The 15616-nt window shown below is 45.5% G+C and overlaps 1 protein-coding gene across 1 annotated transcript in view; it reads right to left on the bottom strand.

Moving 5' to 3' along the window:
- The window catches only part of MCCC1 (methylcrotonyl-CoA carboxylase subunit 1), a 577485-nt gene that overhangs the window by 320588 nt on the left and 241281 nt on the right, over positions 1-15616 (bottom strand). The window contains exon 14 of the mRNA XM_069618652.1: positions 2282-2368. Within this exon, the coding sequence (XP_069474753.1) occupies positions 2282-2368 (87 nt within the window). The remainder of the gene's footprint in view (positions 1-2281; positions 2369-15616) is intronic.

The following is a 15616-nucleotide window of genomic DNA, read 5'->3' as shown; positions in this document are numbered from 1 at the left end:
ACTCTGAGGGTAACGTTCCGGGTGAGGCAACCCGACACGTACAGTTTCGAGTCTCCTACGGGGCAGGGCAGGAGGCACGTGTGCGGAAACACGGGTGAAGACAACCCGATTCGAGCACACCACCGGGTCACGTAGTGCTATGGGAGCACAAGTCAGTGCTAGAAGGTGTAGTCTGATCTTGCACATGCTCATTGTATTTTTGGTATTTTCCAGCGGAGCTTGCTACGAACTTTCGGGGACTTCCCATGCCGCGTCAAGGAGAACAAGCTCACGACCCGCAGCTAAGTACATTTCTGGTTCCTTACTAAAGTATATATATATATTGTCTAAGCTGCCAGGTACCCTGTAAATGACAAGAGATATTGTGTAATTGCGCACGTTAGCACGGGCTTTTGGTAACTGCAGAGAGAAGGCAGTGGGGAATATAAAGCTCATGCTAACACTGTTTTGGTGCAACTGTTGTGGTTAGAGCTCCAAGCAAAAGCTCCTGCAGTGGTTCCAAGCTCCACTACAAAGGCTCCTAATAACTGGTTATGGTATGACTGAGGATTGAATGAGTGGGCGGAGAACTCACCACGAGAACGACCAGTGGATGGGGCGGCAGGAGCTGAGGAGCATTTTTCCCTATAATTCCCATTCCCATCCAGAACCTCTCCCTAAACCTTTTTCCGGTGAACCTACAATCCCTTACCCATCCATTCAGCGGACCCTAACCCTCTTTCCCCGGCGGGTTGCGGTAGCCTGAGTAGCCTGAGTTTCCTATCAGGTCCAGGTGCCAAGACCCTACGGGGAGGCAGGAGTTTGTGCTGCCTCTGCGCCAGGCAAGTTTGAAGACGCCTTGACAGAATAGCAAGACCACGTATATTCAGGCGCCCGGGCAGCACGACCAACCATGGCTGAGGTAGTAGTTTTATTACAAGAGCTCAAACAGGAGCTCGCAGCAACTAGGCAGGAATATTTAACTCTTGCAGGGCAGGTCCATACCCTAACAGTTCAAAGTCAAGCCCAAGCAACCCCATTACCCCGCGAACCCTCGACACCAGTCCAAGTGCATGTCTCTAGCGAACCTCCGCTACCATTGGCAGCCCCAGAACGGTACCAAGGTGACCCCCAGAAGTATAACCAATTCATCATGCAATGCCAATTACATTTTTTAACCAAACCCACGGTGTTCCGGACAGAACAGGCCCGCACTGCCTTTGTAATATCATACTTAAGTGGGGATGCAGCTTCTTGGGCTACACCATTGGTTCGTAAGGATGATGCCCTTTTATATTCTTGGGAAGATTTTCTTGAAGAATTTGGCCGGATTTTCAATCGGCGTTCAGCCGCCCTGCAGAAAGACCAGGAGTTGTTGACTCTACGACAGGGAAGTAAGGAGCTAGTCACTTATGTCACCGCATTCAACAGATTAGCCGTAGAAACGGACTGGCCCCAAGATAAAAGAATGGCGCTTTTTTATCAAGGCCTTCGAGAAGACCTTAAGGATTTAATTGCGCAAGTAGACCCACAGCCATGTGACTGTTCAGGGATGATCGATCTAGCATTGCGGGCTTTTGGTAACTGCAGAGAGAAGGCAGTGGGGAATATAAAGCTCATGCTAACACTGTTTTGGTGCAACCGTTGTGGTTAGAGCTCCAAGCAAAAGCTCCTGCAGTGGTTCCAAGCTCCACTACAAAGGCTCCTAATAACTGGTTATGGTATGACTGAGGATTGAATGAGTGGGCGGAGAACTCACCACGAGAACGACCAGTGGATGGGGCGGCAGTAGCTGAGGAGCATTTTTCCCTATAATTCCCATTCCCATCCAGAACCTCTCCCTAAACCTTTTTCCGGTGAACCTACAATCCCTTACCCATCCATTCAGCGGACCCTAACCCTCTTTCCCCGGCGGGTCGCGGTAGCCTGAGTTTCCTATCAGGTCCAGGTGCCAAGACCCTACGGGGAGGCAGGAGTTCGTGCTGCCTCTGCGCCGGGCAAGTTTGAAGACGCCTTGACAGCTCTGGTGAGATCCAAGTTCATTCCAATTTCACAGAAATCGACCATCACATCACACTTGGCACACATTGCTTGAACTGTCTTCTTGTCTCCTTAGTGAGTTTGTGGAACAGTAGAGGACAGTGTAAAGAATCTCCCATGCTTTTGGGGACTTGAATTTTCAAGGATTAATTATCCAGCACATTATGTGACTGTTCAATTGCCCCAAAGCCAGTCGATGGAGTATGCTTTGCAAAAAACATTCACTAGCTATTTACACTTTCATTAACAGTTCATCACTTACTGTTTTCACCATCCAGAAGCGTCATGTTTCTAGTAAAGCAGATATTTAGTCTTCTTCCACTACTGGTTGCAAATGGTGAAAACTGATCTGTAAAACAACAAAATACCAACAAGTGCTTAAACATTTGATGCCGAGCGTCATCTAAAAAGATTTGGCAGTAGACAACTGGTGCATTTGAAACCCCCTTTTTACTTCAGAAGAGCTGAGTCTGATTAAATTGGTGCTGTTAAGAGAGTGGTGCACTAACAGAACAACAAATGAAATTCACAAAATGGGGAACTCCTGTCCCCTGCACACGATTAAGGGCTAATCGGCACATATTCTATGATGTATATTAAAACAGAAGTTTAGGTAAACGTATTCAAAAAGATGTTAGGTAAACACATTCAAAAAGAGATTTTTACAAGGTGATTCTTTGTTAATCGTATATAACAATGCCCATACTCCAATTTCAAAACGTTGTAGTCACTTTAATTAGAACATAAAACTAGGGGAAATGTCTTAACGCGTTTCGAGAGTATCTCTCTTCATCAGGGGCATTTTCTTTCATATCCTCTACAAATAATAATTTAAAAAAAAAAAACAGTTTATGTAGTAATCAAACAATAAATTACAACTTCCATTGTGTTACTCGTACATCTATACATCTTGCACAAAAAGACCTTATATATTGAGGTGGTTCTTCTAGTGACCACTTATTCTTGATATTCATATTTAGGCTTCAGAACACGCCCATGCCTGTCTATAGCTCCAACCTATGTCACAAAAATCTTGAGCACTGTTCCCCTCTATAACTCTTATGGCTCTGTGAACAGGAAAGTGAAAAAAGACCCTCACTGAAAGTGCTACACTAACCTCTTAGGCCTGTTCAGAAACTGATTGTGTTTAAATTATTTGTAGAGGATATGATAGAAATTTTCCAAACTACCTCACTGTAGCCATCTCCGTTCGAGTGCATCCTTGGAACTTGGAAGATCTTCAGCTTGCAACACGAGACACCTGCTCCCTGCATCAACAGAAGCTGTGCAGCGTCTGCTCCTTCGTTCATCCAATGTTACCACCTGATTGTGGTGACTCCAATTGCAACCGGTCTCCTTCACTCCCTAGAGGTGTCGTGAGGTTGTGAGAAGTCTTCATCTTTTCTTCACAAATGTGTTTAGCTGGAAGGTGCATGGAACCGAGATTTAAGCACTGCAACCAACCGAAATGAAATCCTGTGTTTGAAAGTGACCTATGCACCTGCGACCCCCAGGCCTCCCTCCTACCAGACGAAGCACAGATGTTTGCATCCCTAACAGAATCTGGAATCTCAGCAGTCATCTTTGGAGAAATCTGAGTCAGTGGGGTAAGGTAACACCAGTTTCCCCCCCCTCCCATACTCCACAGGGGCGTAAAGTCCTGTCCCTATAGCTCTTTCCTGACTTTGATTGGTGCTGACCTGGTCAAGGATACTCTCCTAGGCATATCCTAGTGCAGTGGGAATGAGAGAGCTACTTACCTAAATGTTCCTGAACTTTTTGAACTCGGTCACAACCACTGGAAACATCCAATCACAGAAAAGTTACCTGAAAAGTATAACTTCAGAACTTGTTACTTTAAGGCAAAGTGCAGAGCAAACCATCCTAGGGCTGAACTTACTAAGTGCTAGGAAATTGTTTTACGGTTGCTCTAAAATGTTTCAACTGAACCTTATGCTTCCAAGTACTTACCGGTTTTTCACTAGTTATTGGATCAAATGCTTTCGCTCTTCTCTTGAGTGTTAATGTATATATGTGTTTTATAGTAAGTGTGCGACTATGTTTGCCTAGAGATTTCATTGCCTGCTGTGTATTTTAAAGGCGTAATATATCATTGTATCCGAATACTTAACTGTCTAAGTGGATTTATTGATGTTGTTCTGCGTGGACTCATTGCAGTCCGAGAACAGTCTCACCCACTCCTAAGTCTAAGTCTTACTGCTCTGCTACCTACCTTGATTACTTTAGTGCCTTTCCTCACCATAACAGGCTGGAAATCCTTAACAGTATATATGGCCTACCACCTCAGAACTATCTTCGCAGCAAACTTAGAGCCCTCACCCACACAAACACCAGAAAAGTAAACCAAAATATCCTTCACATTCCATTCAGCGATCTAACCTGCAAATTATTAGCATATTTTTTTTTTACAAAACAAGCCTCACTCAATGGGCACCCAGATTGGAACACCCTCCCAACCCAAATCTGTACCTTACCTTCCATGATCAACTTCCACAAAAGCCTCAAAATGTACCTCTTTTGCTGCACCAAACTAGCCTGATCACCTCCACCTCCCTTAATATCTTTTGCCTAGCCTAATCTTCCTATCCTGCTCTGAAATCTTCTTTTTCACCTTTTGAACGTGCACTTCATGAGGCACTCAGAGACCTTCTGATTAGGGCCCATGTTTTATAGTAGTTGAACTAAAAACAAGATAATTATCAAACAGTAACTTCCATCCAATTAATTAAGCAGACACAATGGTTCTTTTTTTGCACATGTAACTCTTTATTAGCATTTTCACAATTTACCAAACCATTTGTGAGCCCACCTTTCCCCCCCAATCTCCCCTGTAGTCCGATCAAGATTGAGAGGCCTTTCCTTGAATTGTCCCCAAACTTAGACCCCGTAAGTCACTGTCTAGAAAAATTCTCCTCGGGCACCAGATGGTCCTAACCCCTTTCTGAAGAAGTGCTAACACCTGAGACCAGTCTGCCAAAGATCCTGGATGGTCTCCTTGTAGAGAGTAGGTTACCCATTCCAGGGCTGCAAAGTTCCAAACTTTTCCCACCCATTCATGCTCCGTAGGAGGTACCTTCGATTTCCATTTTTGCGCCAGCCCAATCGCCACCGACATCATTTGGATCACACATACCTTACATTCTGATCTGGCGGACATTTCCTCAAATGGACCCCCTTAACCCCAGGATAGACCTTTCTTTATTGCTCCCTCCATTCAGACCTGGTACCTCCGTTAGAGCCTCCCATATTACCCTCCAATACTCTTGCCCCATCATATACGATTCCACGTCTCCACCATTCCGCATTGCCTCCAACATACGTTAGGTACTGGGGGATAACATTTGTGTATTTTGTCCAGAGTTAGATGCCATTGAAGCATACATTTAACCCATATTTCCTAAATTTGCAGCAATCTCGTCAGTTTGAGTATGGTGGCCCACAGTAGCTTCCATTCTGTTTCTTCTAGGACTTGGCTTATTGCCCCTTCACAAGCTGCCATGTATTTTCTTTCCCCCATTTCCTCTCCCTGATAGATGTGTGAATAAATCGCCCCCACTAAGTGTTTGTCCCCTGGATCAGTCATTAAACATTTCGCAAAGGGGGTTAAGCTTCGGGTCATTGCTCGGCTGCATCAACCCGTGCTGTATTTGAAAGCACCGAAACCTTTCCCCTTCTTCCACCCCAAAACCCGCCTTACAGTGTGAGAATGATTTTATTTCCGACCTCTCAAAAATGTCCCGAATCTTTTGGCTTCCTCTTTCGCGCCACACCCCAAATCCCTTTTCCCCATTCCCTGGTGTGAAATGTGGATTGCCTAAAGTTGGTGTAAATGGAGATGGGAAAGTGGTAATTTGGGCCCACCTAGTGAGCTCATCCCAGGATTCGCCTACCACCTAATTACGTCCCTTCCACAGTACTTCCTCAAGATTTGCCCCTACCACTGCCTTATCCATTGCCCTCCAGAACTTGTCTCTCTAATCTTTCAACCATCTTTCAACCATCTTTCAACCAGTCTCTCATCACCTTTATTTGTGCAGCCATAAAATATACTTTAAAATCTGGTTCCCCCAGTCAGCCCCTGCTTCTAAGCATCATCATTACCCTTCTGGCTATTCAAGGTCTTTTCATGTTCCAAACAAATCTCCCTGTGCGTTTTTGGATGGCTCTGAAGAAAGAGACTGGAACCTGTATTGGGAGAATCATAAAATAATACAACAGCTAAGGAAGGATCACCATCTTTAAAACGTTAATTCTGCCCATCCAAGTTATCATTTGCGGTCCCCAATTGATCAGTTTATTCCTTATTGATTCTAACTTGGGCACATAATGGGCCATAAAAAACTGTTTTAGCAAGTTTAATTCCTAGCTAGGTTTTGGACATCTCGACCCATCGATACGGGAGCATAACACCCCCCCTCCAATCCCCCCATTCCCCCCTGAGTCCCTCCTCTGTCTCTCTCTGTCGTCAGGTTCAAGATCTCCGTTTTGTTGCAACATTCTCTCCATTGCCTTTAGGGAGCGTTCCGGTTCCATAAAGGTCATCAACATGTCATCAGGGAATGCAGTGATCGTGTGGACGCTTCCCCCAAATGTTATCCCATCAATCTCCCAATTGCTTCTAATTGACGCCAGAAATGATTGCATAAAGCAAGGGCGAGAGAGAGCAGCCCTGCTGGGTGCCCCTTTGAACCCTGATGGACTCCACAGTTGCCCGTTAATTGCTAGCCTTAGGGACTGGTTCTGGTAGTTAGACTTGATCCTTGTTAGGAACTTCTCACCAAAGCCCATTTGCTCCATTGCAAGGAACAAGAACTATCACTCTACCCTATCGAAAGCCTTTTCGGATCTAGGGCCACCAAGATGGCTGGAATTAACCTTTTCTCTAAGATGTGTTATCCTCCTTGTGTTGTCGCTCATCTGCCTTCCCCTGATAAAACTTGATTGATCTGGGCTGATTATGCTTGGAAGAATTCGATCTATGCGATTCGTCAGCACCTTTGTGCTAATCTTAGCGTCCACGTTGATTAGGGCCATCGGCCTGTTGGACCCACATAACATCGGATCCTTGCCTTCCTTGGGTAGGAGAACTACTTTCACCTCTTTCATGGTAGCCGTAATTTGTCCCCTACCACCAATTTCATTAAGATGAGGGACCATATATGGTAACAATGTTAACCTAAAGGATCTGTAAAATTCTGCAGTAAAGCTGTCTAAGCCAGGGGACTTATTGCTAGGTAATGATACGACGACCCTCCGCACCAAGTCCGGCGTGATATCTAGCTCAATTGCTTCTCTTTCCTGTTCTGATATTTCTATCGATTCCCTTTTTCCAGATAGTTGACTTGACTCTGTTCAGATGGGTTCACCGAGCTGTATAGTTCCATATAGAACCTCTAGAATTCATGAGCAATGTTGTTGGTTTCCATACCAGCCCCCTCCCGCCTTCCAGCTTTAGTTTAAAAATTGGTTTGGCCTTCTCCTCCCCTCACCCTCCTAGCTAAAAGTCTGTCTGATTTATTTGCCATGATATAATATTTTTGTTTTAAAAACCGTAGGGATCTTTCAGCCGCCTTAGCCTGTAGGATTTCCAACTGACCCTTTATAACTCTGTACTCCTTTCTTGTTTCCCCACTCGCTCCCACTCCCATCCTGACCATTACCCTCTTTAATTTTTCTTCTAGGTCTTTTTCTATGAGACTTAATTCCCTATCCCTGCGTGCCTTGATCGTAATGATTTTTCCTCCAATGGTAACCTTAAAAGGCATCCCACCTCATCTGCATGGATGTGTCCTCGGGTTTGTTATCCCAAAGAAGCTTGTGATCGCTTCTTTCAACTCTTTCCTCTCGGTTTTGTCCTTAAAGAGGAAAGCAGGGTATCTCCATTTCCAAAGTCCTAGAGGGCCTGACCTCCTACCTATTTTCAGTGACAGCTGAGCGTGATCTGATACGACTATTCTCCCCAGCTCTATAGCCCTTCCCCTTCCCAGGAGAGCTTGAGATGACCACACAGTCTATTCTTGATAATGAACGATGGACATGCAAAAAGAATGTATAGCCCTCCTTGTCTCCTTCCTTTTCCCTCCATACATCCACTAGTGCTACCTGCTCCACTCTCTCTACAAATTCATTCAAGGGTTTCCCCTGCGCTCCCTTGGTTTTCGTAGATCTATCCTTTTCAGGGTTCCAGGCCATATTAAAGTCCCCAGACAACACTATAGGTCCCTTTGCAAATTTCTCAAGTTATTCCAGGGAGAGCTGGCAGAAGGCATCTTGTCCCGCGTTTGGAGCGTAAACTGTTGCTACTGTATGGCTCCCCCCTGTGCCCTTCAAATTCAAGGTTAAATATCTTCCCTGGGCGTCCCTATACATGTCCTCGAACTATAAGATCAAGATTATTCCGAAGGGCTATTAGCAGTACCCCTTTCTTCTTCTGTTCTGTGGACTGGTATATGTGGCGAAAGCCTTGCAATCTAAATCGTTCCCTATCTAGAGCCTGTATGTGTGTCTCTTGTAGTGTTATTAAGTCCCTACCCTCCTTCCGTAGATAGCTCTCCAATTTGTTCCCATTAAGAGGGGAGTTTAGTCCCTTGATGTTTCAAGGATATTATGCCTCGTTTCTTGTGATTATCCATTATAAATGGAATGGCAACCATTTTTGTGCCTCCTCATCCAGTCTTGATCGCACTCCCTCCCCCCAACCTCCCTCCCGTCCCCTGCCCCCTCCCATATCCCTTCGCTGGAAGGGCTCAACCAGCCACTAGCCTCCCCACACCACTGAATCGGCCTCTCAGGAAGTGACCCCGTTACCCAATCCAGCTTGAGCGTCAGCGGGTTCACCCCAACCCATACAGGATTCTACCCCCACCGTCCCCATCCCACCTCGGGGCTTCATATGTTGACCCTATTACTCGCCCTCCCCAGGCTTGCTAGTCCTGTAGCCAATTGTGCCTCTTGTCTGTCTCAAGTTATTCTGTCTTTAGCAGCAGGTGGCCCCTCCTCCTGTTCTCATCAGAGGGTCAGACCTTTAAATTGGGGCTTGTACCTCTCCCCCCCTTCTTATTTCTCTTTCGGTTTCACAGTTGACCATTCCCAGCTTTTCAGTGAACAGTGAACTTTTGCCTGCAGGACCCTTGGCTCTAGATCTTCCTCCTCTATCCCCAAGATTATCGCTCCCTCTTCAAAAGAAGCTATCCGGTGTTGCTTCCCCTGCCACTCGAACACCAAGCCAAACAGGAACGTCCAACAATATCGGATGTCCTGGTCTTGTAGCACCCTCAGGACCAGGGCCATTCTCCTTCTCTTGCTCAATGTTATCTGGGACAGGTCTTGGAAGAGCAGTAGTTCAGCTCCGTTAGAAGTTATTTGTTTAGCCCTTCTTGACGTTTTCAAAATATGCTCTTTTGTTTTGTAGTCTTGCAGGGCCGCCAGTACATCTCTTGGCCTTGCCCCTGGATCTGCTCTTTGGGGCCCACTCTATAGATTCTGTCAATCCTTATGTCTGACTTTTCCTCTGCATCTAGTAGGTCTATGAAGATACCTTTTACAACTATTTCCAGGTCTTTATCTAAGACGTCTTCCGGCAGGTTTTTAACTCGGATGTTTGATCTCCTTGACCTAGTTTCTAGGTCTTCAATCTGGAGCTAGAGGTTGTGGGTCGCGATTGCCAGTTACTCAACCCAGGTTTCTGTCGTCCTCGAGTCCTCCGTCAATTCTTGTATAGCTTTCATCCTCTCTCATTATGGTCATTTGTTTCTGGACTATGTCAGCGATTCTATCCCAAAAGTCACTAAAGTATTGTTTGAGCAATGACTGCGTCACGTTCTGGTCTTGACCTACCATTTGAGATTTTCAGACTCTGTTTGCTCCTTGCCCAGCAGTGACCCCTGAGGAGAGCAAATGTCTTTGCTCCACATCTTCTCAAGGTTGCTCTCGGGGGGTTTTCTGGGTCCATTCAATGCTGGTGGAGGCTCCTTTCCCTTAGACTTGGACAATTCCACTTGCCTTCTTGCCTCTTAAATATACCTTCCCTCTCCGATACAAGGCTCCCTTCCAACTGGGTCCTACTCCCTGCTTCCTTCCCTCAGTGAGAGTAGGATGCTTCCAACCTTTTTTCCTCTGTTTCCCTTCTGCTGGAGGGAGGAGTGCTCCAGTTTGGGCTTCTGAAGTTATCTGTGTTTGAAGCTTATTTTTGGCCGGGTTTCTTGATGTGTTCTGGGTGCTTTTTACAAAGTATAGTGTAATTTCCCCTTCAGGGAAATGCATTTATTGGCTCATCATCTCCTGGGACGTTATGCACCTATATGTAGCCCACCATTCCTTTGGTCTTGTGACAGGATACAGGGCCCAGGGCCCTTAGTTTGCTGTTGGAGGCCTATATGATTGGCGTGGGCCTTGCTCCCTCCGGCGATCCCCCTCTCAGGGCTTAAACACCCTTGAATCATAACTAGGTCATTTTCCCCACCCTCTCGCCCGACCGAGCTCCTCCAGCCTTGGGGAGATCACTCCAATGTCCTGGGCAGAGATATTGCCTAAACCTCTCTTCCCTGATGAAGACTGTCAGCTGCTGGCCCCCCGCCATGGCGTCCCTGCAGGTAAACATCCCTCCTCTCCGAGACTGCTAACTAATGTCTCTTCTCTGCTACTGGCCAGCTGCTTTAAGGCACCAACTGGGGATCCGATCTCTCCATGGCCGAGGGATCCCGCGCCACTCCCTTCTCTGCTTTTCCTGGCCCTCCTCCTGTCTTCTCACTGGCTTCTCTCTGCTCGGGCCGCTGATGTCTCCAAGTTTTCCTGGCCAGTCACACAGACATCCCCGACCAGTTCTTCATTCGAATCCTGTGCTTGGCTCTGCCCGAACGTACTCCAACTTTGTATTAAAGCCTCCACTTTATGCGCACTCGGGTCCGCATCCCAGCATCCGAGCTGGCGTCCCTCAATGTTAGGGAGCCGCTCTACTTATGAAGGCCGGGCATGAGGGTTAACCCCCAGTTACTCGGGCTCTTCTACAGCAAAATCCGATGCCTGGGGAGGGCGTTGGAGCTCAATTAGGTGTTTTGTAGCCCTGAGGTTCAGGAGAGCATCGGTCACGGTGCTCACCTAGCGATGGCCATCTTGGAATTACAATGGTTCTTTTATATCAAAGAGGCAGAGGGCAAGAGTGATTTAAAAAAAAAAACACACAGTCAGGCAGAGATGCTCTTAAGGCAGCCTGATATTGGGGAAGTAGACACCTTAACAATTGCCTTATAAAGCACAGAGGATTCACACACTGCAAACCAGGAAGCTAAAGAGAGAAAACACTCAGCACGGCAAACATTTTTAGAACGAGAATGCACAATGCTCCGAGAACACCACTAATATTTAGCCTGCTGTATCCTGTCCTATTAAAAAGTATTGGTGTCACGTAGCTCCCTACCAATAAAACTGTCTTTTGGCCCACATCATTCCCTTGTATGTGTTGGAATCTTCACACAAGCGTATATCAAAGAGCTTCAACATTTTATGGGGACCAAAAACCCAAGGTTCATCTGCCAAAACCTGGTATCTATTCTTCAGCACTGATAAAGTCCCTCAGATGGTACTGCCACCTGGAACTGAAAGCCATAAAGCTATACTCGAGTCTGCTAAAAAGTTCCCTTGTTCCACTCCACCTTAGGGCCACAGCTGAATAACAGATGCATCTGGTTCCTCTCCCTGTGAAAAGCCCACCCACTCAACTGTTGCCGTTCTCAAGTAGCCAACACGCAGCATGAACACTGTGCAAACAGTATGAATATATCCAAGCTATTCACGTGCCATAATCATGCCATGTATTGCACCAACAATCACCAGCAGACAGGTGTTGTGTTTCACCCTGGAACAGAGACATCTTTCTGTTGCTAATTGAAGCTGTACAATAGACAAACGGGCAAGGCATATATTTGTGTTATACAAAGAATAGACATCAGACGAGTAAACTTTATTCCGGGTTTCACCATTCTGAAAGTTGCTCAAAGAAGAATCCAATCTGGGTGTTGTGATGAATGTGATGATGTCCTCACTTCTTTCCCTGATTTAGCCTCCACCCATGTGGCCAGGGGACAGCAGTCGCTACTTGATTCTGACCTGGGAGCGGCTATGTGAGGGAAGACCACCTGGGGAGGCGACCCTCGGGGAGATAAGATGACATCACTGGGGAATATCACATGCCCCCATTCCCTTCCAGGGATCTTTCCTCTATCCCCCAGACCTTAACGGCATATTGTCATACTCCTCCCCAACCTCTTAGTAGATGCACTTTGGTTTCCCCCCCAAAATCCCATTAGGGACCATATACTAACTACTGGGACGAGGAAGAGGCCAGAAGCAGTGAAGATCACTCCTAACAAAGCTGAGTATCTACTTCCTCAAAACCATTCAAGTTATGTAGCCACTGACACGAGGAAAACCAGCAGAGCAGTGATGATTACTAGAACCAGGCATCCAACGCAACGGTCTAGTTGTTGGAAAAGGAATGACCGAGCCGAGAAGTTTAAATGCGACTCGGCCACAGCTGATGGGACAGATGAGAGTAAGGAGCTGCAGACACTGTTCTGCTGATCGGTCAGTAACGAAACAGAGCACCAAATTGAGGAAAGGCATGCCACGTCAGTCAGATGGAACGCTAACCTGACTCCAGAAAAGTGAAAGAGGTGCCAGCGGTTCACCACAAGAAAGGGAAGTGAAGCTGGACCATGCAACGGGGTGAAGAGGCATGAGAGCAGGACTGCGCTTAGCGGGGCGCACACTGATCCAAAGCAGTGCACCAGACGGAAGTGAAGAAGCGCCAAAGGCAACCAGTAAGCCTATGGAAAACAAAGGGGTTGCCAGGTTGCCGGCGTACGCATGTCATGACATAGAAATAATACATAGAGACAGTAACGAAAGCAAGGGGAATCCAGAGACTACTGAAGAACCCAAAGCATACAAATGGCATGCTGGATGGTCTTAGAGGCTATGTCGCTTTATAAGAAGGCAACGAGAAAGCAAGTTTCAAGTCATTGAACAAGTGAAACTATTTGCCAATCATGTTATAAATGGGACATTAAAATCCTATCTAATGGAGAATGTATTTGTGTAACAAAGTCCTGGCAAGAGAGTATACCAGGTGAAGACAAATTTGTGTACACATTGTGATGGGTCTTAAGGAAGGACCATGCCTTTGAGGCTATGAACTATTGTGTGGATCTCAAGAAGGGCAATATAATTGTGGTAGTGAACTGTGAATAAAAGGAAAAGAAAGGTCCTTAGAAAGAATTGTATCCTTTGGATAGGAGCTGAATAGAAAGCTTGGGGAAGGGAGCACTTTTCCCAAACAAAGTGAGTTCTCTGAGCGGAGAGAGAAATCCTCTTGCAAACTTGCTGATTCTGTTTGGAACTTATTTTTATATTACAAAGAGTCTGAAGAAGGAGGTTCTTTCGCAGAACTGTGAACATTGTGTGAAAACCTTTTTGTTGGATTTGAACTTTTGTGTTGAACTTTGAGCAGTTGAACACTAAGAAAGCAAGAGACATTACCTCTTTCACCTTGGAGTTACTTTAGAGTCTGAGGGCCAGCATGGGAATACGCACACAGGACATACTTTTTGTTTGGACATCTTGACATAGGACAGACACTACAGAAACTGATCCAGCGTACTGTGTTGTGCAGGAAAACCTGCAATGCCATCAGTCATTAGCTCCAACAGATGTAGATTGCATGGGCACAATGGAGGATAATCCTACCTCTCACATATTGAAGGGCTGGGTTTGAAACGATTCATCTTGCATCACTACGAAGTGTAGAAAATGTGCACAGATAGCAATTTACTAAAACACTCATTCTGGGGCCCGGTTAATAAGCCTTTGGAAGAGGTACTGAGGATAAGCGGAATCTGAGAGAAAGTACTCCTTTGCAGAAGGAAATAAATGGACACTGCCTAAAGGTAAAGCTTATTGATGGCTTTTACCACCTGTCTCTGCGTTAATCACTTTCGTTTCTTGTCTACTTCTCTGTATTAGGCTCCTCTCCCAGAAATTGACTTTCTACATTCAGACTTAAAAGTTGCCCTATATATAAAAAGCCTACATTATTTCTGATGGACCCAGTGTAGACAGAATCATACAAGAACTATTACCTGACTTATTTTATTTGAGTTTTCTAACGCTGCAAATTACAGTTGCCTTAAAGTGAGGGTTGGAGAGCAGGGACGATGGGCAAGAGGATGTGTAGAGTTAGAGGATCCTCACAGCTAAGTCCGAAGACCAAACTCCAGACCATTACTAAGGTATGGAGAAAGTTAAAAGGGGAAGACAGCGGGTGTCCGGGTATGTTCAGAGGCAAGCCCAAAGGGTGCATTCAATGTCCTGACTGAGGTACGGAGAAGTGAAATGGGGAAGTCACAGGATATTCACAGCAAAGCCCAAAGGCTGCATTTCAAATATTGACAGATGCGTGGAGAAGAAAAGTAGTAATGGGAGAGGGGACGGATGTTCACAAACAATCCATGAAAGCCACATTCCGGATCTTAAAAGCAGGGCGATCACAGGTGGCTACAAAGTTAAGACAACACTAAGGAATAAAGGGAGGAAGGTAGGCAAGGAAGAGGATGGATCGTTACTGTATGACTATCCAATAGCTCCTATAGTCATTTAAAAGATGACATAAATAAAGGATCAGCCTGGTTGGTGTTTGAGAACTAACACAAGTTGGCTGGCGATAAAGGGAAAAAGCAATTGCCAGATGATGAGTGCCTGCTAAATGCAGACAATGATGTACGGGATGGTTCATCGTGTTTGGGTGTGTTGTGGAACGTTGGGGTTAATGCGTGAGAACTTTGCTGAACAAATACAGTATACAAAGAGAAATGCTTGCAAAAACTGGTGCTTGGGTTCAAATAATCTTCAAGTGCAAGTAAGGCATATGAATAAGAGGAAATAAGTATTTTAAACCTCTCAAGTTCTGAACAAGTATATAAGAATGCGCCAGAAAGTACCAAATATCTTGCAGTATGAAGACACTGAAGCTGAAAGAAGGAAACAAATCTGACTATTTTCAAAAAACACACACAGAGCTCCATTAATTGGAATCACTTCTAAAACAACAAGCAGCAATAATCGTGTTTGTAAATTTGGGATACATTACTCACCGTAATCGTATTTCTAATGCTTGTATCTGCTTAGATTGACATGCTTTACATAGGCCGACATCTAGTGAACGTTGTGGAGTATTGCATGTATGTTTTTCGAAGTTCGCAAAAGGACGTTGACAGGGCGTGACTGTAATACTATCCCTAGTGTGACGTACCCTGTACCCATGATCCCTCACACATTGAGGTCCCTCCGATTATTTGTTTCTGACAAGAGAGAGTGTACGTTGTAAGCGTGGACTGTAGGTAGAGACCATGAGGTGCGAAAGATCTAGGTTTCTTTTCCCAAGCACCTTCAACTCCAAGAGGCGAGGAAGGGCGGGCACATGTAATACTAAGCAGATACAAGCATCATAAATATTATTATGGTGAGTAATGTGTCCCTTTTGCGGCTTGTTGATCTGCTTAGAATCACATGCTTTGAATAGATT

This window comes from Ambystoma mexicanum, chromosome 10 (assembly GCF_040938575.1).
Source record: "Ambystoma mexicanum isolate Mex_15411 chromosome 10, UKY_AmexF1_1, whole genome shotgun sequence".
Taxonomy (NCBI): domain Eukaryota; kingdom Metazoa; phylum Chordata; class Amphibia; order Caudata; family Ambystomatidae; genus Ambystoma; species Ambystoma mexicanum.
The sequence above is the reverse complement of the archived record's forward strand: the minus strand, read 5'-3'. Positions and strand labels throughout refer to the sequence as shown.